The sequence below is a fragment of the Stegodyphus dumicola genome, chromosome 2, assembly GCF_044657685.1.
Source record: "Stegodyphus dumicola isolate Sdum_Otavi_A_Nest chromosome 2, ASM4465768v1".
Taxonomy (NCBI): domain Eukaryota; kingdom Metazoa; phylum Arthropoda; class Arachnida; order Araneae; family Eresidae; genus Stegodyphus; species Stegodyphus dumicola.
In genome coordinates, this window is record NC_140769.1 from 172,139,369 (window position 1) to 172,167,107 (window position 27,739).

At 32.9% G+C, this 27,739-nt stretch overlaps 2 protein-coding genes across 3 annotated transcripts in view; one reads left to right on the forward strand and one right to left on the reverse strand.

Moving 5' to 3' along the window:
* The window catches only part of LOC146998652 (uncharacterized), a 464,415-nt gene that overhangs the window by 7,802 nt on the left and 428,874 nt on the right, over positions 1–27,739 (reverse strand). Inside the window, exons 6-7 of the mRNA XM_085811452.1 lie at positions 15,508–15,678; positions 14,095–14,290 (exon numbers count right to left, since the gene is read on the reverse strand). Coding sequence (XP_085667578.1) covers positions 14,095–14,290; positions 15,508–15,678 — 367 coding nt within the window. The remainder of the gene's footprint in view (positions 1–14,094; positions 14,291–15,507; positions 15,679–27,739) is intronic.
* Positions 17,305–27,739, forward strand: part of LOC118198515 (uncharacterized) — a 63,234-nt gene continuing 52,799 nt past the window's right edge. Inside the window, exon 1 of one of the 2 annotated variants that reach the window (XM_035370207.2) lies at positions 17,305–17,473. In XM_035370207.2, the coding sequence (XP_035226098.2) occupies positions 17,403–17,473 (71 nt within the window). In that variant the 5' untranslated portion in view covers positions 17,305–17,402. The remainder of the gene's footprint in view (positions 17,474–27,739) is intronic. The other variant, XM_035370208.2, reaches the window with a different exon arrangement.

Genomic DNA, 27,739 nt, shown 5'->3' on the forward strand with positions numbered 1-27,739 from the left:
GTAAAGCGAAGAACTGTTTTTGATGTACTATTTTCATGGACACAAATAATAATCTCATTAATTGTATTTTGCGGGAAAATGTTATATTGGTATATAGAATTTTAAAATTTCTTACGCGTATAATTTTAATAATTTGGTCTCTGTTATTCTGACAGTAAAATTATTTTTATAAATAGCACTATTTTTAGTAAATATAATTAGTATCGCGAAATGCCTGCGTTTATTATTCCAGAATACATTCTTTAACGGAAGCTGAAGAAAATCTTTAACCGTTTTGCGGCATTATCTTATCATATATCATTCGAGCGCAGAACCGCCAAAGTATAAGCACACATACCAATTATAAATACACATATCAAAATGTCATTTAAGAAGAAATTAGACAAAGATTTTAAAGGAATAATAATCTTTTTGAACAATAGTGGGGGAAATCATACAGGAAGATATTTCCTAAATATTAGAAATATTCAGCAGAAGGTTAAGAGCATTGTAAGGAAGTATAAAATCTTAGCAATATTAAAAATCTCGAAACAAACATAAAGATAGAGCTTTAAAAGCACTTTCAAATGAAAACGAGCAGCATCATCAACATAGAGAGAATTCATTTGTATTCAGGCTTTAAAAACATCTAAAGTTTTATTTAAAAAGCAGAGACACATTCCACATAACCTCCTTTTCATAAAAGTAAATGCAGATAAATTTAAATTGAAAATTAATAATAAAATGACTTCCCTGTCTTTAGTAATTTTTAGTATGAACTAGCTTTAATAAGCACTGTTTGAGTAATTTAAGTGAGCAATAAAACAACTTCTAACTGTTAAGAAGGACGAGGTTCACATTATAGACTGATATTCAAATCATTAAAAATCATAACTAAATATTTCATGCTTCCTTTCTTTCTTGCCATTTAATTCCATACATTACATAAATTATTAAAATCAATATTGTTGATGTAAGAGACTAATAGCATTATTTTAATGTTATATAATCACGTAGCTTATATATGGTTACGTAAAACGGTAAAAAAATTTTTAATCTGAAAGCTTTCAAATTTTATATTATGTCCAAATGGACTTTTTTTAAACGTTTTGTGTGTTATCTTTATTTATTAAATATCATGTTCTTCGCACTTAATCCATAAAATTCAGTTCAACAGCAATATCGCAAAGTAATTTTAAAATGAGCATATCTTTAGAGTTTCCGATACACAGTCTCTCGCGCTGGAGATAAAAACGTTTTTTCTTTTTCACATAGTGTTGCCATAGCTCGCTTTGAAATCGTTGAGTTTGTTAATCAAAAATTCGTTAAGTTTTACAAAATATGAAAAAGGTAATAAAACAAATTCCAAATTTGGACTTCCGGGTGAAAACGTTCAACATTCAATATATGAATTTAATTAATTGTACTAGAAATAAATAATATCAGTTGTAGTCACTGAATCCTACCTCTGAAAAGTATCCGCAATTCCTGCTGAGAACTTTATCTCAGGGCATGAATACGATAATTTCAGTCACGCCCTTTGTTATAAAAACGACTTCATGTCATGTTAATCCTGTTGCATGACATTAATCTTTGTCCACAAGTAATATGTATGGTTATTGTGTAGAACGAAACGAAGAACGAGCAAACAGGAAAAATATTAACCTCTTGTACTGAATTCAATCGTGCAATGAAATAAACACGAAATTTGATGCTGACATGGGTTCACCTAAATACGGTCAAAGTATAGCTTACAGTGGTCAAATTTAATCCGGTCAAAACATGAATAGTGACAGTTCTTTTTTTCACTGCGAATTCCTGCATTATTAAAATTCAAGCTCTCATATGCTTATTATTAAAAACTTATCTGCATTTCGCAGATTAACGGATAAGTTCTTAATATAAAATTTGTAAAATGATGTGTAAAGAATTCATAAAATGATTTTAATACCTGTACTTATATCTAGTATGTATGATACTTAAAATATTGCCCTATTAAATATTTTTGAAAGGTTAGCTGTAAGTGTTTCTTAACTTAAAATTATACATTCAGTTATAAATTAGTTTTAAAGCTTAATATGTGATCATCATATCATCATATGTTCATCCCAATGTAAAACTAAACAGTTTTTTATTGGAAAATCAAATAATTTAGACGACAGTGTTAAAAATTATATAAATTATACAAAGGCATACCTTTTTTAATTGAAAAAGGCTATAAAAGAATATTTCTGCATAAAGCTATTAACATTTTAATGCCCTACGAAATAACGTATTTAAGAGTAAAAATTTTCTTAACGTATGTGGCAACAAAAACAAATTATTGAAATGAATTAAATGCAGAATGTGAAAACATTAATAGAGGACTTGGAGAGTTTGTGTCAAAAAACGTAAGCACACACCCCTGTTGCTAAATATAATGCAAAGGTAAGTGACACTTGAAATATGAGCTAATGCTATTAATGAGTAAACTACATTAATTTTATGTTAAAAAAATTTAATAAGAAATACAACACTTCTCTTTAACTATTTTTACACGAAAGCACCTAAAACATATAGATCTACTTTAAATATTGTTTTAGAATATATTTTTCTGAGAGAGGGATGAGTTTTTCCGGAAAAAAAAAATCTTACAGTGACAGTGGTTCCGTGAGTCGACTAAGTTAAGAGACCGATACTGCATAGCATAAAAGGATGTTTTAAATAGTGCATTAGGTTTGAAATTTAGTTTTGTGTTTCAGACAAGAGTCACGTGCCCAAGCTCATGTCATTAGCAAAGATGCGGCTGCCAACTGCAGTTGCAGCATGGGCGATTGCTTTCCAAAAGGATCCCGATTGTAATTTGATAACTAGATTGGAATTAAAGAAAGTAACTAGCAGATGGCTCTTAGCTGGTAAATCTAAAATCGTTCAATGAACTCTTCCTCTGCGGATCGATTTTCTGCGCAGGTTATTTCTAAAGTTTTTGAACAAGGATGCAATCAATAGAAAATGCAAGATTTCCCTTCTTACACTGAATTAAAGTATAACGTTTAGACTTTGTATAAATAAAAGAACGAACATGTACAACAGCACGATTTTATATTACCTTGCAATATTTAATGATTATACAACTAATACATAAAATTGCAAAATAAATCATTACATACTGCCACTAAATTTTTGCTACGGTGCGAAGTATAATCACGTTTACGTATTTTTTTCTGTTGCACAAATATTTTTCAGACTTTACATCACAAAATTTCAAAATTTAAATTTACAGTCTCATATTTGGTAAGAATAGCATCTGAACTTTTTGCGCGTTGGATCAGTTGATTTGAATCATTTTATATTAAATCATAACAGAAAACCTCTTTTTAATTCACCTTTTCAAAGAAATTTTACGCCGTTTATTAGCTTAAAAATGGATCAGAAAATATTGTAAACTTTCAATAGCAATGAATTTTCTCTCACTAATTTTATTTCAAATTTTTGTCGAAATAGTATGTGTTGAACAGGCTTGTTATAATATTGCATTTAAAAAACTAAAAACATAAAACGGAATCCGCAGTTTTTAGGTAAATTTTGCTTGATACGTCTTTGAATGAGCAATATTCTACGCACATTCATACGCACAGAGAGTATAAAATTAATTCAAATTATAGCATCTACTTCAGCACACTGTCATTCTAATAACCTTTGACTGGCGGAAAAACATAGTCTTATCTCGCAATTAATCAAATAAAATTAAATCAGAGACAACGGTGGCACACTTAATTACAACAGAACTGCCATTCTGCTACAAGCTGATCGACTCCAAACAATACATACTGCCTCGGTCGTTTCTATAAATAATGCATTAAATTCTGTCCTCAACTAAATGGCTAAGATCTACACATTCAGGTAGCATTAATCAGAGACTTCAAATTTAATTGAGTTATCTGCTGATGATCGATGACGGATAAATCTTTATTTATGTCTACAGAACTGTCATGTAAAATCACTTTTTTCAGAGTCTCCTTTTCCGCGTTTGTAAGCAAGACAGAAAAGAGTTCATTGGGAGCATTCTACAAATTAAGCAGTTCATCATGGTAGCTACCTGTGTGAAGCATAATCCAGTTCGAGACACAGTAAGTATTTCCAACAGAACAATTACCCAGTTTGAGTTGTACTCTGTCTTTTGTCTAAATAAAAAAACTCAGCTTTGGAGCCAGGTGTCATTCATACATAAGCAAAGCTATACGAAATCAAAAGCTACATATGGATATTACTATATCATGCTAAATCTGACTAGAGCAGAGAGATAATATAATATATTGATAAATCATTCCAGATATTCAGCGATGCTCTAGAAATTACCTCATACAGTTGGTATATCGAGTGACATCAACTGATGCAACGTTTACTCGCTTGTTCTGTGGCATCTGATATTTCACCTTATCAATTTTGATTTAGATCAAATTGATTTGATGCCTGAATTAATTTGATTTGCTATCGCAGTATTAAGTCATATACATTACGGTATCATCATGTGGCCAACGGTCTATTCCGAACCTATTACAACAGAATAAGTGTAATTTTATTTACAGTATGACATGAAGATTTAATTTTTTTTTAAATTTATTTCTACTACACTTTGCCATCGGTCTTGTATGTGTTAAATTTCACGAATATGATGGGCAAACAGGGGGTACATTTTTTATGCAAAAAATCGATCGCAGTGACAAACAATTTAGCCGCTCCTGATATTGGATTATTTATGTAATACAAAATTCCTTTTATCTTTACATAACTTGGCATAACAACAAAAGCTCAAGAGTGACATTGTCTCTTCCTGCAAACACAACTTCTAACATTCAGCCTTTTAATTTTAAGGTATTCAAAAAGCTTTCAAATATCATTACAGAAAGGCGTTTAGAAAATGATGAACAAAATTAAATTTTATGAAAATGAAAAGAAATAAAGTAAGTCGATATCTCTGCTAGAGGCCATCCATATTATAGTCTATGCAGAGGGTTAATCTCTTAAAATCAGTTAAACATGTTTTCGAAAATGGGGCTTTTATATAGAACAAGTTTCAGAGGATTGCAATCTCTAGTTAACGTTTCAGGCTTCAATGAGGAAAGTTACGAAATTTCATTTTTTGAATATGTACATTGCGCTAATTCGCAAAAATATTGGAAAAACTCGTGTAAAAAGTGACTATGATAGTTTTTAAAGAGCTGCAGAAGCAGATACAGAAAAAAGTGATGTCATACCATAATCAAGAAAAGCATTGCAAATTCTAAGAAAAATTGCTGAACTGACAAGTGCTGATCAAAAACGCTGCCAGCTGTTTTCAAAATCCTAATAATCTTTACAATTTTATGCGCTTAAAATCATCGTCTTTAAACGAGCTCTTAAGAATGAATATTCTCAGATGCTATTTGCTCGGTTTCGAAGATGAGCTCAGTAGCAGAAAAAAATAAAAGCTCAATGCATTGAGGGGGGAAGCTCTTTCAGTGCATGAATGTTAATTTTATTTTCATTAATTGTGCCCTAGACGGGATTCCAACTATAAACATGCCCCTCCTAGTTGGAAGTGCTAACATGTACGAGATGATGCGACATTTTTTTGCATTATATCTCACTTAAAAGGTAACGGAAAGGAAGTACGAAATCCAGTCGATCAAACCCAGAAAGCGATGAATTATCGTTCACCATATTTTAGTTTAGGCGACTCTATATAGACCATGTAGTGGACTCTCGATGTTGGAAAAATACAAAATCAACTGTACTGTCGCTGGAACTTGAAATATGGATCTTCCATGCCCAATACTAAGCCTTTACACTACAAAAACATGTACAAGGGAAAACGCAATTCCAAAGAAACTAATGGTATGATTGTCAATTAATGTTATTACTGTGATTTATAAGTATTAATTTAAACACACTACCGTAATTTAGGTAATTCTTTTTCTTCGTAGCTTGAGACTAACTTTACAACAAAAATCAATAGTCATTGTAAATTAAATTTGTAATTTGCATTTCATATTTCCAAAACTAATATATGCTTTGTTTAGCAAAACTACTATCAGTGTCTTTTAAGCAAAGCTTTCCACAACTTTCCACAACTTTTAAACAAAGCTTGCATTCAAAATAAATACCAATTAAAATAGATTTAAAATAAATAGTAAATAAAATACATTCAAAATAAACAGCATTTCCTTCAGTAGCAAATACTACATACAAAATAAACAGTAACTGAATGTGTGAACAAGAACGAAACTGTAATATTCGATTTACATTAATATTTTACAAATTTAAATTATGTAAGATTTAAATATATTTAATGGGTTATATTTTAATAATAAATTTATATATGATGCTAGTATTGTTTTACAAGTCCGTAGAACTAATGCGAACAAAGCTTATACTATTCCAGGCACATATTATTGTTTTGACACAATTACATAAACGTACGTAAGCATAAATTCTTTCACGCCGCAACCTGAATAAAGGAGGAGTCGAAAAGTCTAGCCTTCTTTGTGCAGCTATTAATAACATCTTTCATAATAATAATGATTTTCCAATTGGTCCCCGGGCAGGATTTCTTACAAAAGATCCAGTAGGTAAAAAAAGGTTTCGCTGAAAAGTTTCGAGTAATTACGTGCAGATCTTCATCTTCGATATGTAAAGCAGAACTATGCGTAGGTTTGCTTTATTAATCACTTTTGCGTGAAGTGTCATCGCAGAGCAGAGTTCAGGAACCTTTATTAGGTCAAAAGCCATTATAAACGGAGGGGATTTAGAACGAATTACATTTTCATTTATCTGTTTACTTATTTTTACTGGTAAGGGAGAAATAATCATAAATTTAAAAATTTGACGCGTCATCACAAATCTTCCGCTGCCTAAGCAGATTTACTCAAATATAAGTGTTTTAAATAAATCAAAAGATAAGTTTTAGATATTATTTGTTTTTTTTATGTCCTGGGTAACGAACTAAATAGTTTTAAATATTTTTCGTAATTCATATATCATAGAAAATATTCCATCTGGAATTTAAAGTTGGAAAACAAATGTAAAGGAACTGTAATGTAGAATTACATATCCTTATTATATGTCAAATAGCATGCATGCTCTTTCGAGACTTCAACAATTCTCAATAATAAATTCGAACTGGAAATAGAAAAGATAAATAAATGTAAAGAACAATTTTTAATTACACTCGTATAAAGAGTCAGTATGTTCTACTGCTGTTACCGAAGGCCCATTGCAAATGGCTAACCATGAGAAAACAGTGGCAAAGTGTGTGTCAGCTAAGATACTCACATTCCCTTCATGAAGCTTCCTCTTAGCCAATCAGGAATTATTTCGATTGACTCTGGACTTTAAATAAACTTACAGCCAAGATCCATCTCTGTTAGAACAGATGTCATGACAATGGAAAATGACGTGAAATGATAAGGTTACCGAAATTATCTTAAGTAGCCATTCCACATTCGTTACCCCAAATATCATGTGTCTGTAAATCAGAATCATATGCGTGATATTGATACATATGCGTAATCATATGCGTGGCTGTGATATGCCTGTCAATAAAGTGATTTTTAAAAATGAATTGATGGATTCAGGATGAAATCATCCGCTTTCTTTGGCACTATGCAAGAGCGTCTGCAACAAATTAGGGAGATAGTTGGAGCTAAAATTACAGGTTCCCTTGTTTGAATGGCTCGAAAGCAGCGAGTACGAAGAAATTGAAATATTGTTTCGGCAGCATTATAATCTTTCGTGTAGCGCAGCTTCATTAGTTTATAAGGGTTGCTTTTCTGAAAGCTTTGACCTCTTTTTCCATAAGATGCAAGACTAGTTCAGGAAACGGGAAATTGTGCGCTTTGTTCCTCTCAACAAATACACTTATATATATATATATATATGTGTGTGTGTGATGTTTCGAAAGTAATTTGTGATGTCTTCTTTGGCGTTATATTTTAAATTAGCGAAGTCGCCGAAAGTAGTTAAGGTGGGATCGATAAAGTTTTCTTTTAATATTTGTTCCAATTCTTAGTAAGTTTTTAGCTCATGGCAATTTTTAATATAGAGCTAGAGGGCTTTTCCCTTAATGTAACGAGAAATATTTTGAAGTTTCCAATTTTCGTCCTTATTTTGGCAGACTTTGTTAAAATAACCTAACCAAGAAATTATGTCACTGTCCTTAGAATCTTCAAATGGAATAATATTTAAATCTATTGTATCTTGATTCACGTTCAGTGAATCGTCAAGATTAACGGGTTCCATTGTAAATGAAACTTTAAAATTTTCTTGAGAACAAAAAATGTTCACTCTTCACAAAATATTTTTACAATAGTTAAAATATTTTTTTAAACCAAAAACTCTTCAGAGTATTATCAATACTTCATAGAATAATAGACAAAATAAAAATTTTGTATTCTCAAATTTTATGATTATCACTACACATTTCAGGATAATATCAAATATTACTTAGAACACTATTAATTAGAATAAGACTTGAAATTTAAATAAACTCGTAATTACTTTAACATAATATATTTAAAACAAACTATTGTCGTAGCAACCTAGTTCACACACTGAGAAAAAATAATTTCTTAAAATATATTCTTACTTGGCTGTTGAGTACACTATTTAATCATGCTCGTTTGTGTGCTGTAAAAAAAAATCTGATGTATACACCACATGACTTCCTTGTACGGAATATTAAATTATACGCATTTTTTCTCGCATTTCCTTTAAACTTATTAGATTGAATTAAACCTACTTCGCCGACAGCGCATAAACTACAATAGAATAAATGCATTCTTTAAAATTCACTTTGTTTACCATAGCGACACTCTGGCGCTAGGTTTATTTAACAGTATTATATTTCGTTCATATTGTAACTCAGAATGCACAAAATTTATATCATTTAAAGAATTATCTAATCGTTGCCATATGTTCTATTCGAATACTATAATAAAGCTAGAACTATGTATAAAAGAAATTAAGAAAACAAAACAAAAAAGAAACAGTTTTTCACAAACGATTGAGTATTTCTCATTCAATTAATTCAGTTTTCACTTCGCGACAAGGCAAAAATACATAAAAACTCAAAATATCTGTATTAAAAATTACGAAGTAAATCTTAAACGCTTATTTCCTCGAAAAAATTCCAGAAAGGATTAAGCATGATTTAAATAATAAATGAAGGCGTTATCTTTGTTGTTGCAAAGCTAACTTTCTCTAGATTGGCAACAAATCCGCTATCCTGCTGTTTCAAATGTAAACAAGAGCAATGGCCGCCATCAAAAACATTATTAGGCTTAGCGGCACTTAAACAATTTTAAAATTGTTGATAATTCTAAAAATATTGCATACAGATTTACTAAAGGCATAAAACCCTTAACCGAAAGATAAGAACAACATAATTCAATCATTTTTAAAGCAAAAAAGGCACAATTTACAAACATATAAGCGTAAAGAAACTGAGGTCACTGAGCCGGATAATAGAGTGATATATATATAAATATATTTATATACGTTTGGTGAGGCCGATTGCAACCAAAATACGAGGTGCACATCTACATGTTATAGCAGTCCTATATACAAAATTTCAACGTTCTGAGCTACTCGTTTTTGAGTTATGCGAGATACGTACGTACGTACGTACATACGTTCGCACGGACGCCACGAAAAATTGAATTCATTTTAAAGCAGTTTGTAATTTTTTTGGGGGGAAAAGAGTGTTTCATTCTGTCCTTACAGATATCACGCAAATACATCGTTAAATTGCATTTGAAAGAGTTCAATACACCAATCCTGCCGACTCCTTGTGATGTTTCGAAAGTAATTTGTGATGTCTTCTCTGGCGTTATATTTTAAATTAGCGAAGTCGCCGAAAGTAGTTAAGGTGGGATCGATAAAGTTTTCTTTTAATATTTGTTCCAATTCTGAGTAAGTTTTTAGCTCATGGCAATTTTTAATATAGAACCAGAGGGCTTTTCCCTTAATGTAACGAGAAATATTTTGAAGTTTCCAATTTTCGTCCATATTTTGGCAGACTTTGTTAAAATAACCTAACCAAGAAATTATGTCACTGTCCTTAGAATCTTCAAATGGAATAATATTTAAATCTATTGTATCTTGATTCACGTTCAGTGAATCGTCAAGATTAACGGGTTGCTGATTCGTCGACATTGTAACTAAAACTTTAAAATTTTCTTGAGAACAAAAAATGTGCACTTTTCTCAAGAAAATGTTGAGCGCGTCTCATAGTTAGAACCGCATGATTTGGATATCGTCTGCTGGAAAGAAGCTGAAGAATTTCAATCATTTATGCTGTGTTGGGAAAACATTTCTCGAGAACAGTTTCAGTTCTGGCTCCAGGTCTTTAGAGATTGCTGTATAACATTAGAGCAGTTCGTATTTTACAAATCTTTCATTTCTAGTTCGCTGTGGCTTTAATATTAAAAATTTCTATTTGAGGTGAGGTATTCCTCTATTTTTTTTCTTCATATCATTGACAATTGCAATACTTTACTAATTTCTTAACATTTCCTTTTGACTTTTAGTTTGTTTACAGTATTTTATTTTGACTACTTATTCATATAAAACACTTATTTTGATAATAATCCTTTTACACAATAGTTTTACTCGTATTTTACCTTTTACTATCGACAATGACAATTATGTCATATACTGCATTGTCGTTCAACACAACTTTCAACTTCAATTGTATTTTATAATTACCATTAATGTCGTTGCCAAAAAATTGACACATAAATACAAAACCAATACAAAGATACAAAACAACACAACAAAAATTTACAACACAGAAAATTAGACATTAAATAATTAGAGGTGCTCTAATTACCTTTAGTAGCAACCCCAGTTGAGCGTTTACCAAAAGGAAGGTGTGTCTACCTATTGGTGATGTAGTTTAAAATTTTCTGGGTCTTGGTAGTGTCGTAGTCTGGAAACATGGACAATATCAGTAGGTTTCTTTGTGTGGTAATTCATTTTATCAATTTCATAATTAACCTCAGATAATTTTTTGACAATTTGGTATGGTCCAGAATAGGGAGCTGTCAATTTACGTGTATTCGGAAATTCAAATTTATCAAATAAAACTAGATCACCAGGTTGAAATTCTACATCTGCAAATTTTGTGTCATAACGACTTTTATTCCTTTTATGATATTCAATAGTTCTCTCTTTAGCTAATTTTCTCGCTATGTCAACCGGAGGGTAAGTATTTTGATCTAGGGGAGAATCGAAAGGAAGTTTTCCGAGTAAAAGATATGCAGGGGTGAATTTAGTTACCGAATGAGGGGAATTATTATATTCACTAATAACTTGATCCGAAATTTTCGTCCATGGAATTTTCGATGATATAGAATTTACTTTACATCTTAAACGGGTTACTAGGGTTTAGTTCACACGCTCTACTTTACCATTTGTCTGGGGGTGATGGGCAGTAGTTAGAAGTTGTTTTACATTATAATTTCTAAGAAATTTTTTGAATCTATTGCAGGTGAACGCGGCATTGCGGTCACTAAGGATTTTTTCAGGGACTTGAATTTGGAAAATTTGTTTCAAAATATTAGCATAAGTTTCTGTAGTTGCACTTTTAGATGGAAAAGCCCAGACATATCTTGTGGCATGATCGATCCAAAGATATAAATATTTTTTTGTAGAATTATAATAATTAAAAGCGCTGACTGTATCAATAGAAAGACATTCAAAAGGTTTATCAGTTGGGGGTACTTCTTGCATAAGTCCAAATTTTTTGGTTTTTTTCTTTTTATTAATTTGACAAACATGGCAATGTTTCACGAAATTTCCAATATCTTTACTAATGTAGGGCCAATAATATTGTGGGGTGATTAAATTTAACATAGCATGAATACCTGAGTGTCCGAATTTTTCATGAGTTTCAATTAATAACTTTAATCTTAAGGATTTTGGTACCACAATTTTATAACCTTTTCCCTTCTTAATTACCATCAAATCATTTAGTTCTACATATTTTTTATCACACACATTGTCACTTTTTTGCTGTTGTATAATTTCATCACGATTAAGTAAATACACAGAATGTTGGAGCTGGTGAGAAACAGGTTGTCTAGAAAGCATATCAGCTTCAACGTTTGTAGAGCCTTTTTGATATTTAACTTCGTAATCAAACATACTGTGTCGGAGTGACCAACGGAATAATCTGCCTCTTAAATTCTTAACATTTTTAAGCCAAACAAGGGCTGCATGATCGGTATGGATTGTAAATAAGAGACCGTCACCAGTAATAATAAAATTCCATAGTCAAAAATACACTAACTGTATGTTCTTTTTTTTTTAATGGCGACGGTCTCTTATTTGAAAGTACGTGAAATTAAATCCACAGCCCCGTAGTCAATTTCCCGCCTTTTCTACACGTACAGTTATAGAATGTTCTGGAAATTTTTAAAGCGAACTGGAATGGCTGACAAGGCTGACGTCATTTCTTGGAAGCTCCGCCTTTCCAGAGGCTATAAAAGGACTCGCAAAGGAATATCGGAGTCTTTTTCTTTAATGTAACGATGCAGTAAACTTCATTCAATAGTAATAATTTTTTATTCACTCCGGAGATCAGATTTTTGTAATTGCTATTTCTTCTGAATAATAATAAATGGATGATCCTGTTTTTTAAACTTATCGTCTGATAATTTAAGTTACGACTACATCTATGATTCTTCACTAATCTATTTATTCCGGACAAAAGCTGGTACATCACATATATATATATGCGCTTTGTTTCTCAACAAATACACTTATATATATTATATATACTCTAGATACGGTGCTACCGCATCACATCCGCTTTAAAGACCTCTGCAAGGTTTCATTCGGTGTCCGCCGATAACATCGCGGACGAAAACGTCGCGGAGAAAACAACGCAAGGAGAAAACGTCGTGCTACAAAACATCGCAAAGAAAACATCGTGGTACAAAACATCGTCGTCGAAAATAAAGCGGTTCAAAAACTTGCAGTTTAAAAACATCGTCGTTGAAAATATCGTGGTAAAAAATAAAGTATCTACAAATGATCGCATGACGATAACATCGCAGATATTCTTTTTTCGGGTTTTAATAATTGGAAATGGATATTCCCATAATGATTTGTGAGCGCAAGATGTAAAGAAGGATAATTTTTACTTTCACATTTTTTAAATAACTAATAAATTTTTGCTGAAAAAGTAAGAAGGAAATTTAAGCATAAATAATTAAATGCAACTTATAGCTTATACTTTTCATGAAAAATTACCAGTAAAAGCATTACAAAAATTATTTATTAATGGCCTTTGTTAGTTAACTATGTCGGTCTAAAATTCCATTAAGTGCTATAAGTTGCATTAATTTTCTATGCTTAAGTTTCCTTCTTATTTTCTCAGCAAAAATTCATTAGTTAATAAAAAAATATGAAAGTAAAAATTATCCTTCTTTCCATCTTGCGCTCACAAATCATTATGGGAATATCCATTTACAGTTATTAAAGAATGTCTCCGAAAAGCATGTCTGAAAAAAGCATATCTGCGATGTTATCGTCATGCGATGATTTGTAGATACTTTATTTTTTACCACGATATTTTCGACGACGATGTTTTTAAACTGCGAAGTTTTTGAACCGCTTTATTTTCGACGACGATGTTTTGTACCACGATGTTTTCTCGTTGCGATGTTTTCTCCCACGATGTTTTGTAACACGACGTTTTCGCCTTGCGTTGTTTTCTCCGCGACGTTTTCGTCCGCGATGTTTTCGTCTGTAACCTTTCATTCTATTGACAGCGTTCTAATGCTTAATGTTATTTTCCATCATGCAGAATCTGCGGCCTTTTTTAAATCTTCGTGTTTGTATTGAAAATTTTTGAGACACGATTGCATTTATTTTAAACGTTATACGCATTTTACCCCCCGTTTTTTGTACATATGAGTGCCTGTCATCTCGTCTTATCCTGCAGATCTCCAACTGATGCCATGTTTTCTGCACTTCTAAAGTTCATGTGACTAAGTTTTTCGGACTGTTTTATGACCACTGTGTACATCCCTTGAAAGTTCAATCAAGAATGCTCATTCTAAAGTTTAATAATGGAAAACTGAAACTTACGTTTTACTAATCCTTCTCTTTCTTGTCTTCTCTTCGGATATAAAGTATATTCCAGAAGTTCCCATTTGTTGCTCAAAATGTTGCATCGCTTATTAACATCTTCCTTCAGTTCTGGATTTATGGCCTCCAGTTGCGCAGCTTGTTTTCTCAGGTACTCGTATTCAGCGCTGTATTGACACATTTCTGTTTGCATTTGCTGAATCAGAAATGAAATATATACATATACATACATGATGTCAAATTAAGAAATATAAAAATCTTAAAATTTCATTTCAAGTTGTTACATTTCTTAGTATCAGACGACAGAATTAGAATATGTATTCTATACACTATACACCTATATATATATATATAGAGAGAGAGAGATATTACACCGCAGTGTGAAACATTAAAAATAAAATTACGTATTTTCAATTTAAAGAAAATGAAATACACAGCTACTCCATTAACAAAAATTACAAAAGCTTAACATTATGTACATCACCTTTTACAGTTGCGAATGAAGGGATTAACTTTAACCTTAACAAGAGATCAATACCAGATGGGTAGCTTATGTAAATATTGACACCTACTATTCTATTACTGACAAATAGGCCTACTTATATTCATATTCCAGATTATACGCTGCGCTGTTGAGCGAAGAACTATAGTGGCCGAGCGGTAAACTCGCTGAATACTGGTAGTTCGGTCCGGGGTTTGAATCCTTGCCAGCGGGGTGGCATAGGCATTTTCATGGTTTTCTTCCTATGTAATGTATAAACAAGTCAATTTCTTACAAAGACCTCCACAAAGGCACCCTTTTTCTTAGGCAGGTAGCCTTCGAGTGCTTTGCCATAATCAAATAAACCAACCAAACCTTTAGCTTTTAAATTTGCTTCTCTTTTTCCTTACCTTTACATTTTGAAACCTCAGCATATTAGTATAGCTAATTAAAAAAATGAGAAAGTTAATTAAATTAATTAATTAGTTTTGTATTACCATTAACATATTTATGCAAATCGCATTCTGAAAACTCCAAACTTCCCCATTTACTCTGATTTTTATCACATACCTTGTTTAAACATTCATCAAATGTAAATGCATCCCCCAAATCATTTACACAGTTCATCAAACGTAACTCCTTCACTATTCCGATTTAAACGTTCAAGGCAAATTAATCAACTTTATCCAAACTTCTACCTCTGTGTATTCCCAAATTCGTCGTTTGTAAAAGATTCAGCCTTGTGAATGTAAGGAAACGTTTTCATTCACCTTTTGCCCTTTTATTAATTTTTTAATTACAAATTGGTCAACTGCCTAATTGTCATCGTTTATTTTTTTCATATTTGAAATAACTAAATTAAATTATTATTAGGAATTAAATAAATACTTATATCTTAAAGTTTGTTTAATTAAAGTTTACATAATTTATACTTTTAAGAACTGTGTGTCCTTCTGTTTTTGAGAAATGGCCTCTTGAAGTAAATGAAGTCGATCAAGAAGCGTATTAACTCTCTCCACAAATTCTTCATCATTGAGCAGGTATCGTGAATCCACAGCAGAATTCGGTGGGGTTGAAAATAAATGCAGTTCATTCCGCATTTCCTGTAATAAAGTAGAAAAACTGATATGCACAGCAAGAAAGCAATTGTTTTGTCAAAGTAAGTATCATCACATTTCTGGCAAATAATAATTTAATGTCACAGAATTGTTTCTTAGCACTGAAGTTAAAGACAGAAGCTGTAAACAGTACAATAAGAAAATTAAAAATATGTATGCAGCTGTAGGAAAGGTGAAAATGTTTTGAATATATAAAATCGTCAATGTGTATTCGTATTATTGCTTAAAAGAAACAGAAAAATAAGTCTTCAGAAGAACGTCAACAAACTGATTAATTATACAAGTTTGCGATCAGTACTTTAAGTCAGCGGATCCTCAACCGGTGGAAAGCAAGAGAAGAATAGTTGGTACGCAAAGAAACAAGCTATTTTTAACTATTAAATACGAAAATTAAATACCCCAACATCCTGAATTTAAGAACGAATATAAGCTTGAATCTAACCATGACAATTTAAAAAATAAATCTGAAGAATAGTTTAAGAAGAATTTCTCGGAGTTAAAAAACAATAAACAAGTAATGAAAGGTGAAAAAACTTCAAGTGAACAAGCTTTGGAAGCTAGTTACATAGTAAGAATTGCCAAGACAGCGCTGGTTCACACTGTTGAAGAAAATTGTCCAACAGTGTGGCATTTTGTGATATTTATTGAAATTCCAACTTATATTACCAGCAGCTAAACATATCGTTTTGACATTATTCAACGAAAATGCAGCTAATGAACTTAAAATATTCCATTATCAAACGATACAGTAAGTCGACGAATTCATGAAATTTCATAAAAAAGACACTTATTCAAAAAATTAAACACAGTGAATATTTCGCATTGCAATTGGATGAAAGTACTGATATAACGAACTTTGTTCAATTATTAATTTACATACGTTTCTAAGAAGATAAACTGACTATCGAAGAGTATTTATTTCGTGAATATCTTCATGATAAAGCAAACTGCAAACGAAATTTTCAAAATAACTGACGATTTTATTTCTGAGAATTATCTTCTTTCGAATAAGTGCATTGCCGTTTGCAGTGACGGAGTTTGGGCTTTAACAGGAAAACATTCCGCTGTTATTTCTCAAATAAACAAAGTTGCACATTAAACTATATTTACACACTGTTCTATTCATCGTGAAGCTTTAGTAGCCGAAAAAATTCCCGAAAACCGTTTTGAATCAAGCTATAAAAATGGTTAATTTTATATAATAGTATAATATATTTTATTAAATCGTAATTGGCGCCAGACACATACTGAAAACAAATATTTATGACCGAAATAAATTATTTATTCTTTGTAAGATTTACAAAAAAATAAAACAAAATTGAATTTCAACAAACACGACCTACACGCAATATTATATACTATATTCCTGTCACAGATGAAGCATTTTGCATTTCGCCGCTTGCAACAAACAAGACAAGTATTCTTCTGTTACAGCAGTCACCGCCACCAGATGGCGGCACGTGCAAGGACTTTGTATCGCTCTTCTCTTTTTCGTTCTAGCCTCTTCTTTCCTTATTCATCCAAACAGCCGGCGATCTCACGTGACCGAAAGCCACCATTTTTGAAACTTTCGCTTCCCTCCCTCATTGGTGACGTCAAAGAACAAAGAGACGAAATATAGCCAGGCAGTAAGGAGGAATTGTACGTTTGATTTCGCCATTTTGTATCGGTATTAAGCTATATATACTAATAATTTCATGTCATAAGTCATGGTGCTTTCATGTTCAGCTGTCGGGTGCAAAAATCGTTTCGTAAAAGGTGGAGCAATCACATTTCACAGGTATTTTACACGTCATTTCCATAATTACGTTAAATGAGCTTGTTATAGTTTGAGGTACGCAAAGTGTTGTTTATTTATGAATGGGTACTAAATATAAAATTAATCAAAAATGTTTATTTTGTTTGTCTGAGGAAAAGGTAAGAAATTGTTATTAATTTTAAGCTAATGCGAATTTCATTACTTTTATATACCAGTGAGCTGTGAATCTTTTAATCCAACTTAGTAGTGAAGGATTATCTCTTCAAGACTAAGTTTGTTATTTTTCTGAAAATCAGATTACATTCACTTACCTGATTATGTCAAAGCATACTAGAGCTGTCTGCCTTGGGCGGAAAAAAATATTACAAGACTGTTTACATAAAATATTAGAAATTGATAGACATACTGTCATTTTTTGAGATATTCAGTAAGTTCTGTAATTTAAAAGAATTATGCAGAGTGCATGTAGATTACCACAGGGCTTAAGATTAGAAGTGCGGGAGCCCTATGGAAGACCGTCAGCAAAGAGGAACAAGAGTAAATAGATAAATAAAATGACTATTAAACTCATTAATAATTTTAAAATTAAACAGTTAATTATTATCAAATTAATTAATAGCTATTTAATTAATGTTTATAAATTGTTATTTAATCAATAATTATTATATAATTAATTAGTTATAATTTAATTGATAATTAATTATTATTTATTGAAATATTTAAAGATTGAAATAATTAAAATGTAAAGAGATAAATTGAAATTTAATAAGCGATTTTTAATATAATTTTGTTGTCAAAATAAAATTTTCGAGATAAAATTTCTGCTGAAATTGTTATTCAATTACATAAAAGAAGTGCCGCAGCCTTCTTATTCAAGGGTCCGGTGCGTTCCGGCTAGAATTATGATTTTGGCCTCCGTCTCAGTTTAAGCTCTGATCGTAGGAGGGGGTGGAGTTTTTTTATCATCACAAAAATTAAATATACACTCAAATTGGAGACAAACTGATATGCATACAGGTTTCGACGGAAAATGCAAAATTTTACATTTTGGCTGCTGATGAATGAACGGTTGTCGCTATAGCGCATCTGGTCTGCGCTACTGACAAGATATTTAAGAGGAGAAATTACGATTTCAGATCATAAATTCTTCACAAATTTCATTCCATGTAATCTGGTAGACAGTAACTATGCCTCGCATACAGGTGCACGAACGATATGCGCAGATGTCAGAATTTGAGAGAGGTCGTGTAGTTGAGCTCAAAGAATCCGGTTATTCTTATCGGCGAATAGCTCGAAATTTGAGCAAGAGCGATGCCACTATTAGACGATGTTGTCAGGAATGGGTGAACCATGGCGCACACAGCGTCAAGAAGGAAGAAGTAGGCCTAGAGAAACGACAGAACTTGAAGACCGAGCAATCGTCAGATCCGCACTCACAGCCCGAGAGGCATCATTATCTTCGATTGTACGTGCAACTAGTGCTTCAGTGACCGCAAAGACCATTCATAGACGGCTCACAGAAAGGGGGGCTGAGGTTACAGCGCCGACTACCATTGACCTTTGTACAACATCAAGCCCGTTTGCAGTGGTGTCGGGCTCATTCGCACTGGAATGTCGCTAGTGATGAGTCCCGCTTTGAACTGAGCCCCGATGGCCAGCGAAGGCGAGTCTGGAGACGCCCCGGACAGCGGTGTGATAGCAACCTGACTGTCTTCCGGCAGACAGGCCGACAGCCAGGATTGATTGTCTGGGGTGCCATTTCATTTCAAAATAGGTGTTGGTGTTGGTATATTTAATTATCGCAAAGCACACTAGGGCTATCTGCCTAAGGGGAGGGGTGCCTTCGTGGAGGACTTTAGAAGGGAAAAAGTATACACGTTACACATGGAGAAAACCACGAAAACGCCCGTTCGCGGGATTCGAACCTCGGACCGAACTACCAGTGTTCAGCGACTTTAACGCTCGGTCGCTGGTGGGCCCATTTCAAAATAGGACCCCTTTGTTTGTCATCCCCCGCAACCTTACAGCAGAGCGGTACGTCGATGAAGTTCTAAGCCCCGTTGTGTTGCCCTTCATGTCACGCCACTCTGGGCTTATATTTCAGCAAGATAATGCCCGCCCCCACACTGCACATGTTTCTACTGCTTGCATGTATAGCTCTGCTTTTGAACTGTCACTGTCAGAAGTCGGTATTACACTGACGTGTTACGAAAAAGTACTTTTCCCACCTGAAAAAGGCAAATGTTGGGTTTTGTGATTATTCACGCAGGATGGACTGTCACACACTATATATATATATTATAATATATATATATATTGATTTTTAGCTTAAATGAACTTCCATTTTGCAGAACGAAGAGTCATTCAGATATCCAGACCTGAAATCTTGAGATTTTTTGTAATGACACTGCCAGAATTTACATATACGCAGAGATCATTCAACATTACTGGCAACATGAAGAAACATTACACGACTGTATGTATTAATGATTCCTGCAGAAACATTGTTTCTACCTGAGCCTTAACTTCAGGCGGAGCTCACCGGAAACATGTTTCGGTATTTGTTAGTTTTTGAAAGAAATCTTTAATTCCAGCCAAAGCGCATCAGAAACCCAAATAAGACCAATTCAGATACTTTGATGTATAACTAATGGCAATATTAGAGGAAAAGTATGTTATTATTGCAACACTTTACTTAGAAGTTTATTAAGCCGATATTAGTGTTAAATATAAGTTTATGACTATGTATCCTCCGATCGCCAATAGATGGCAGTAGTGTATGTTCGTAAAAAGAAACTGTGATGTCATAATTATGCACATGCATCAGTTCGTCTTTGGTGTTCGTCAATAAACGTTGTGTGAAATAGCACTTCCTGTTTATTACTTTACATTCGATTCAATCTGATTTATTAGAGACTTACATATATTTTGTTTAGGGTGCCTCCATACCGGGACTATTACGAACCAGAAAATCGACAGACTTAATTCGAAACGAAAGTAACTTCGGAGGAGATTGAAAATGAAGTTATGCTGAGTCAAGAATACCAGGATAAAACTGTTATATGGAGAGGAAGATTGCAACGATTTTTGAAAAAGAATTCGGAATCTTCTAGAACAGCTGTTCATCAGAACAAAACGGCTAATGTTGCACTTCCAGATGAAACGAAAACAAGGAAGTTACTACGTCTGCAAATCGGAACTTATTACGGAAATTCGTGTAAATGGTTGGACTTTTGGAACCAGTTCGAAAATACAATTCATAATCATAGTGGATTGAGAAAAACGAAAAAAAGTGCGTACCTAAAATCCTCACTTGGCTGTAATGCTTTAGCTGCCATATCCGGTTTCGCTTTAAGTGACCAGAATTATGATTCCGCAACAGAAATATTGAAAGAACGTTTTGAAAGACAAGATGTTGTCGTCACTTCGCATATGAATAAATTATTATCTCTTGAACCAGTGGGGAACATTTCAAATGTTAAAGCACTGCGTAAACTGTACAATGAATGCGAAGTCAACATTCGAAGTTTAGAATCGTTAAATGTTACTTCAGTTATGGAAATATTCTCTGTCCTATCATTTTGCAGAAATTTCCAGAGGAATTAAATTTGGATTTTAATCGAAATCGAAAAATGGAAGCAAGATTTGATATAAAAGAACTTATAGAAATAAATGTACTGAAGTGAACTCCGATGAGAAACGCAACATTTTGAAACTTACAGGAAGGTGTTTACTGTGTTTTGGACATTTAGAGATCAACTGTAAGAACAGACAGTTTTCCTGCAAAAATTGTCGCAGTAAACATTATGAAAGTGTTTGTGTAAATCCCGCATCAGCTGTTTCCAGTGTAAAAAATAAGGAAACCGAAACATCGGCGGAAATTGTTCAAAATTCTTCTGCCAAAACTGGATATAAGATTTTGCTTCAAATGGTGTATGCTGTGGCTGAGGACAGAAACAAGAATTGTATTGTGAGGTGTCTTCCTGACCGTGGTAGTCAAATCTCTGCAATTCGAGAAGATTTATCAAGAAAATTACGATTACCAGTGAAAGGAGAAACTGTTTTAAATCTGCATACTTTTGGCGAAAAGAACGAGAAACATTGGCGTCGAAAGAAAGTTGAACTTACGCTTCGAATTATTAATGACCCTGAAAAATACATAAATCTCGAAGTCATCGAAGTACCTGTCATAACAAATGCGGATATGCGGGTACCAGATGTTGAAATAAAATCCAACCTCCAAGTATTCGGCATCACTTTGACAGACTGCGGCGGCGCCGGTGGAATGAGTCATATTTCCGTTTTAATCGGCTCGGACATTATGTGAAAAATTGCGAGCGAAGAAATAAAAAGAATAAACAGAAATGCCGTAGCGATGAAAACCATATTTGGATGGTGTATACAAGGCAGATTTTCGTCATCAGACTTTCAAATTCATGATACGTGTTTAAACGTAAGTGTAGAAGAGAAACTTCTAAAAAGCGTCGAATCGTTTTGGAATATTGAATATACAGGAATTAAAAATATTTCTGATGAAGAACAAAATGAAATGGGCTTACAGATATTTAACAACTCAATTACACAAAAAGGTGATAGATAGAAGTTAGACTTCCATGGAAAGATGAGAATGTGACTTAAGGTGACAATTTTAAGAATGCTGAAAGACGATTTTTAAATCTGATCGAACAATTTAAATCAAACTTGAACTTTTATGCGCAATATGAGGAAGCTGTACAAATATATCATGAAGCCAATGATATAATGAAAAGGGCATTAATGACTTTGACCAAATGGAATTCAAATTTGGATACTTTAAAGAACCAGTACAAATCGAGTAACAACTTCGTTAGCTTTAAACTGCCTGACTGTGATTCCCCCTCCAAGATTCTTGGACTTCAATGGGATACAATTAAGAATATCTTCTGTTTTAATACTCAAGATGTTATTGATTTCATCCTCTCAAATGACCAAACAAAACGTTGTGTTTTGAAAGCGGCTTCAGAAATCTTCGATCTTGTTGGGTTTCTTGCTCCATATGTTATTCAAGCAAAAGTTCTGTTTCAGGATTTATGGCTGAAAGGAAATTATCTCATCAGAATTGCAAGACAAGTGGAACAAATGGTATAGGCCCAGATACCTCGGTGGTATTTTCGTGATGTTAATGAAACGCCTGAAACTCTGGAACTACATTGTTTTGTGATTCGTTTAAAATTGCTTACGGAGCAGCAGTGTTCGTGAAATTCCCTAGCTTAAAATATTCTGGAGCAAGTTTAGTGACAGTCAAGAGCAGAGTGGCTTCTCTGAAAAAATTAATCTTTACCAAGACTCGAGCTCATGGCAGCAGTGTTAGGTGCAAGACTTGTAACTACAGTACGTATGCATTTTCCTCAAGCTAAGATTTATTTATGGACAGATTCTCTTATTGTGCTTCACTGGATAAAGAACTTACCACGGCGATGGAAAACATTCGTACAAAATCAAGTGTCGGAAATTCAAGACAAAATATCCCCGAGTATGTGGCATCATTGTCCAGAAACCTGCCGACAAAATCACACGTGGTGTTAAAGTGAGTGAGCTTGTAGTAGATCGAGTGTAGTGGCATGGGCCTACATGGCTTCATCAAGATGAAATAAATTTGCCTAATTATTAGAATTAATATATATCAATATGAACGAATCTAATATGAACGAGCATTGTAACATAGTGTTGAAGAAAGAGTCGTGACTCAAGTTACAAGCAGTGTTCAACCTTTACAACCTGTGTTAAAAATAGAGAATTTTGGTGACTTAAATAAACTTTTAAGATTCATGTCGTATATATTTAGATTCATTAATAATTTAAAGTCACAAAATAGAGTCATTGGTCCTATGACCAAAAGGGAAATATGCAATGCTATGTGTTATTGGATTAATTTTCGCAAGGTGAGTATATTTTTGCAGAATTGAATGATGTTAAATGTAAAAAAAACCATTGTCTCATAATTCCAAATTGTTTGGTTTAAATCCAGTAATGGATGAAAAAGGTTGTTTAAGAGTTGGAAGAAGATTAGTAAAATCATCATTAGATGTCGATGAAATTCAGCCTATAATATTACCAAATAATTATTTTTCTCGTTTAATTATTTTAAATTGTCATGAAAAGGTACTTCATAGTGGTGTAAATGAAACTTTAGTGCAAGTAAGAGGGAAATTTTGGATTTTAAAAGCTAGACGTTTTGTAAAATATATGTTACATGATTGCAGATTTTGTAAAAAATATAATGCTAAAGCTGGACATGAGATATCGGCTCCTTTCCCTGCTGACCGAGTGGAGAAAGCTCAACTATTTGAGGTAAATGGCATAGATTTCGCTGGCCCTGTGTATTTAAAAAATGGTACAAAAGTGTATATCTCATTGTTTACTTTTGCAGTGACTCGAGGAGTCCATTTAGAACTGTTATTAAATTGAAGTACAGAGTGTTTCATTTAAGCTTCATTTTTTTGTATTTGTAGAGTTATTTATTCTGATAATGCTAAGACCTTTAAAACTGCTGATCGTGAATTAAAATATTTGTATAAATTGTGTAAAAATGAAAAGGTTATAAATTTCCTTGGGAAAAATGGGTTTGAATGGAAATTTATTGTAGAAGGTGCTCCTTGGTGGGGCGGATTCTGGGAACGTTTGGTAAGATCTGTAAAAACTTGTTTAAAACGTATCTTGGGTAAAGCTTCTTTATGTTATGAAGAACTGTATACTGTTTTAGTTCAAGATGTTATTAATTCTAGACCTATAACCTATGTATACAATGAACCAAATGAACCTGATCCTCTTTCACCATCTCATTTTATAACTGTATCTATATTAACTGTTTTACCTTCACTTGAATCTAAAATAGAATCTACAAGATCTTAGTTGATTAAAAGATGGAAGCATAGGCAATTATTATTAGAGCATTTTTGGAGAAGGTTTTATAAAGAATATTTGGTAGAATTAGATCTTGTGAGATTCAGTTGGATAATGGGTGTTGTTAGAAGACCAAATGAAAGACTTTATAATCTTGAAGTTCAGTAAAATTGATGCATCCGTTTACGGATGCATGGGGGGAGTGTTAAATATAAGTTTACGAATATGTATCCTCCGATCGCCAATAGATGGCAGTAGTGTTTGTTTGTAAAAAGAAATTGTGATCTCATAATAATGTATATGTCTTTGGTGTTCGTCAATAAACGTTGTGTGAAATAACGCTTTCTGTTTATTACTTTACATCCGATGCAGTCTGATTTATTAGAAACTTACATATATTTTGTTTAATTAGTGCTATATATTGAATGTGTGCATCGCATTCCCTAGGAGGGGTAAAATACACAGGAAAATTTGAACGGGTGAAGAAGAAAACTTCCCTATCGAGTTGCGATCCCTTCATAAAGAGGAATTTGTATAGGGTATTATAATCTGATCAGGAAATCGCTATAGTTAGCTTGTCAAAAAGAGTTTGGTAAAAAAAAAAAAAAAAAAAATTATGGTGCCTCTTGACGAAAATTGGCGATTGGAAAGGCACAATTTCAGGATGGCCGCTACACAAAACCAAAGTCAAAGAATTACACAAACTCTGTCCATGTACACATCGATCCATTTTCACTTAAAAAAATCAGAGAATTGCACAAACTCGGCATTGCGCGCTTCCTTGACTTTGTCCATGTACACATCGATCTATTTTCACTTAGAAAAAATCAAGAGAATAATGACGTCTAATGTTAAACCAAAGTTACTCATAACCAAAACTGAACAAAATTTGTAGCCAATCGAAGCTCAATAAACTGCATTATAAATCACATAATGAAATAACATAAAAAAGGAAATACATGTTATCGCATAAACGAACTACAAAAGGAAATATTGAGTTACCATATTTAGAAATTTCTATGTCTTCAGTCTGTGGCACACAAAATTCCTTAACTACGGTTTTCGGATCCTTAAATGTCACTGCGTGATTTACTGAGAAGTGAACGAAGAAGCCATTATCAAAAAGACAATCATACGACTTCCAGCAGTTGGATATGATAGTTGTTCCAAATAAAAATAAATTGTTAAAATATTCCGTTGAATTACATCCAACAAAGTTTCGTTTCGTCTGTCCTCAACCACGTAAAAAAAAAAAAAAAAAAAAAAAAAAAAAAAAAAAAATCCCCTCTCTCGTTCTGTATTATCAAACACTCAGTTTACCACCGGCAGCCATCTTACGATGCAAAGACAAAATACGCAACGTATTTCCTAACTGACATCCAACGCAAAAAAAAAAAAAAAAAAAAAAGCATTTAGAAATATTTTCTCATCAGTAAAATTTACCGCAATCACGCAACCAATCCGTCATAATAGAGTTTCCGTAACATTCAACTACTCAGGTTACCATAAATGAAACAATTTGGCGATACTCCAAGGGGCACCCTAAAATATAGATTAACCATGTGTTTAAATGGATTAGAAACCAAATTAAAGAAGCAATTTTATCTGATCGCGTTGAATCCTTTAAAAAAGCATTTACCTTTTTTCATTCGGTACAATGTCTTGTTTCTATTTATTTACTAATCGTTCGTTTTATTATTTCATTTGATTTTGACAGTGCATTTTTAATTATTAACTTATTCACTTTTCATTTGTTTTATTATTTTTTGGATAGCCGAGGGCGGCTCTTGCAGGCAAGTGTTATGGCTTTTAGGCAAATAAAATATATATATGAAATGAGGTGAACTAAAATACTTAATGTCCGAAAGAAAGTAATTTAATTTATTTCATTTCTCTTTACAAATTTATTAGTAAACTTAAACTGATCAACGTCCATACACAGTTAGTTTATTTCATTTCTTGTTAGTCAAGAAACTTAATAATGTTATTCAAACCCGTAAAAAAAATATAAATATTGTACTTATTCTATCAGTTTTATAAAAAAAATTCTCTAAAAGTTAGATTTGCTTGTAGTTGTTTTACGTGTGGATGGATGGATGCTTTACACTTTACAGGAAGGGTCTGTTCAATTTCAAAATTATAGTAGTGGTAGAAGCTAAACTAAGTGGTCTGTGGACGGAACAGAAAACGCATGTTATGCATCAGACATATTTAATATCATACAGAATTTGATACAATTTAAAACTAATTTAGACGTTGATTCGACATCTCAATTGATGAGGAATTTATGACAGTTGAAAACTTTGGGAATTTCTAATAAATCTGATGACTGTCACAATTTAAGAAGACGATGTTACCTTTAAAAAGTTTCGAGAATTCGTAAAATTTGAAGACAACAAATATACGACTTGCATGCCGTGGAATAAGCATGCAAGAGGCTTAAGGGATAATTTTGAGGAATCACAAAAACGATTTGAGCCTGTGTGCCTCAGATTTCAGAAGTAATTGCAATTAATGCTGTTTCGTTACTTTCATTTCAATTTAGATAATGCACCTTTGGCCGCTAAATCTTTCCTTTCCTTTTTCTGATTTACTGTGAATGAAACAGTAAGTCCAGATAACATCAGGTGCCACAGCTCTAATTTTAGCTACAATGTCACTAAGCCTACCTGAGCGCTCAAGCTCCATGCGAACAAAAACCTAAACAATATTCCAGTCAGTTTCATGCTTTTCTTCGTACTCTTTTAATTTTTTAAAAATTTGTTTCTTAATTGTACGAGTTGGTAGAATCTTCTAAGAAATCCTATTTTTACTTTTATGAACGTCATTATTAAACTCAAACTTGATATAACAAATCAAATGTGCATCATTCAAAACGCCTTATGTCACATCTGTCAGAGTGGCATAAAATATACAGTGGCACTTCGAGATACGAGCACCTCTATATGAAAAATTCGAGATACGAGGAAAGTATGAGCGAAACATTTGTCTCTGAGTACATTGTCTCGAGTAACGAGCAATGAGTCAGGCTGTTGGTATGCGTGGCGCCATTTCCCGATCCGGCTCGACTCGGGGAATCCCTTTGTAAAATCACTCAGTGTTCTTTTATCTATGTGTTTGTACGATTGTCAATTAATTATTTTTCACATTTAATGTGGAAATAATTATTTCACGATGCCTCTGAAGAAGATTGTTGCCTCAAATAGTACGGCAAAGAAAAGGAAGGAAGCCATGACCGTTGAAATTAAGAAAGAAATCATAGATAAACATAAGCGTGGTGTAAGAGTGATGGAATTGGCGAAGACTTACGGCCTTTCGACATCGACGATCAGCTCTATTTTGAGGAAGAAGGAAGAAATTAAGGAACTTGATGTAGCCAAAGGAGTTACTGTTACTTCCAAGCAC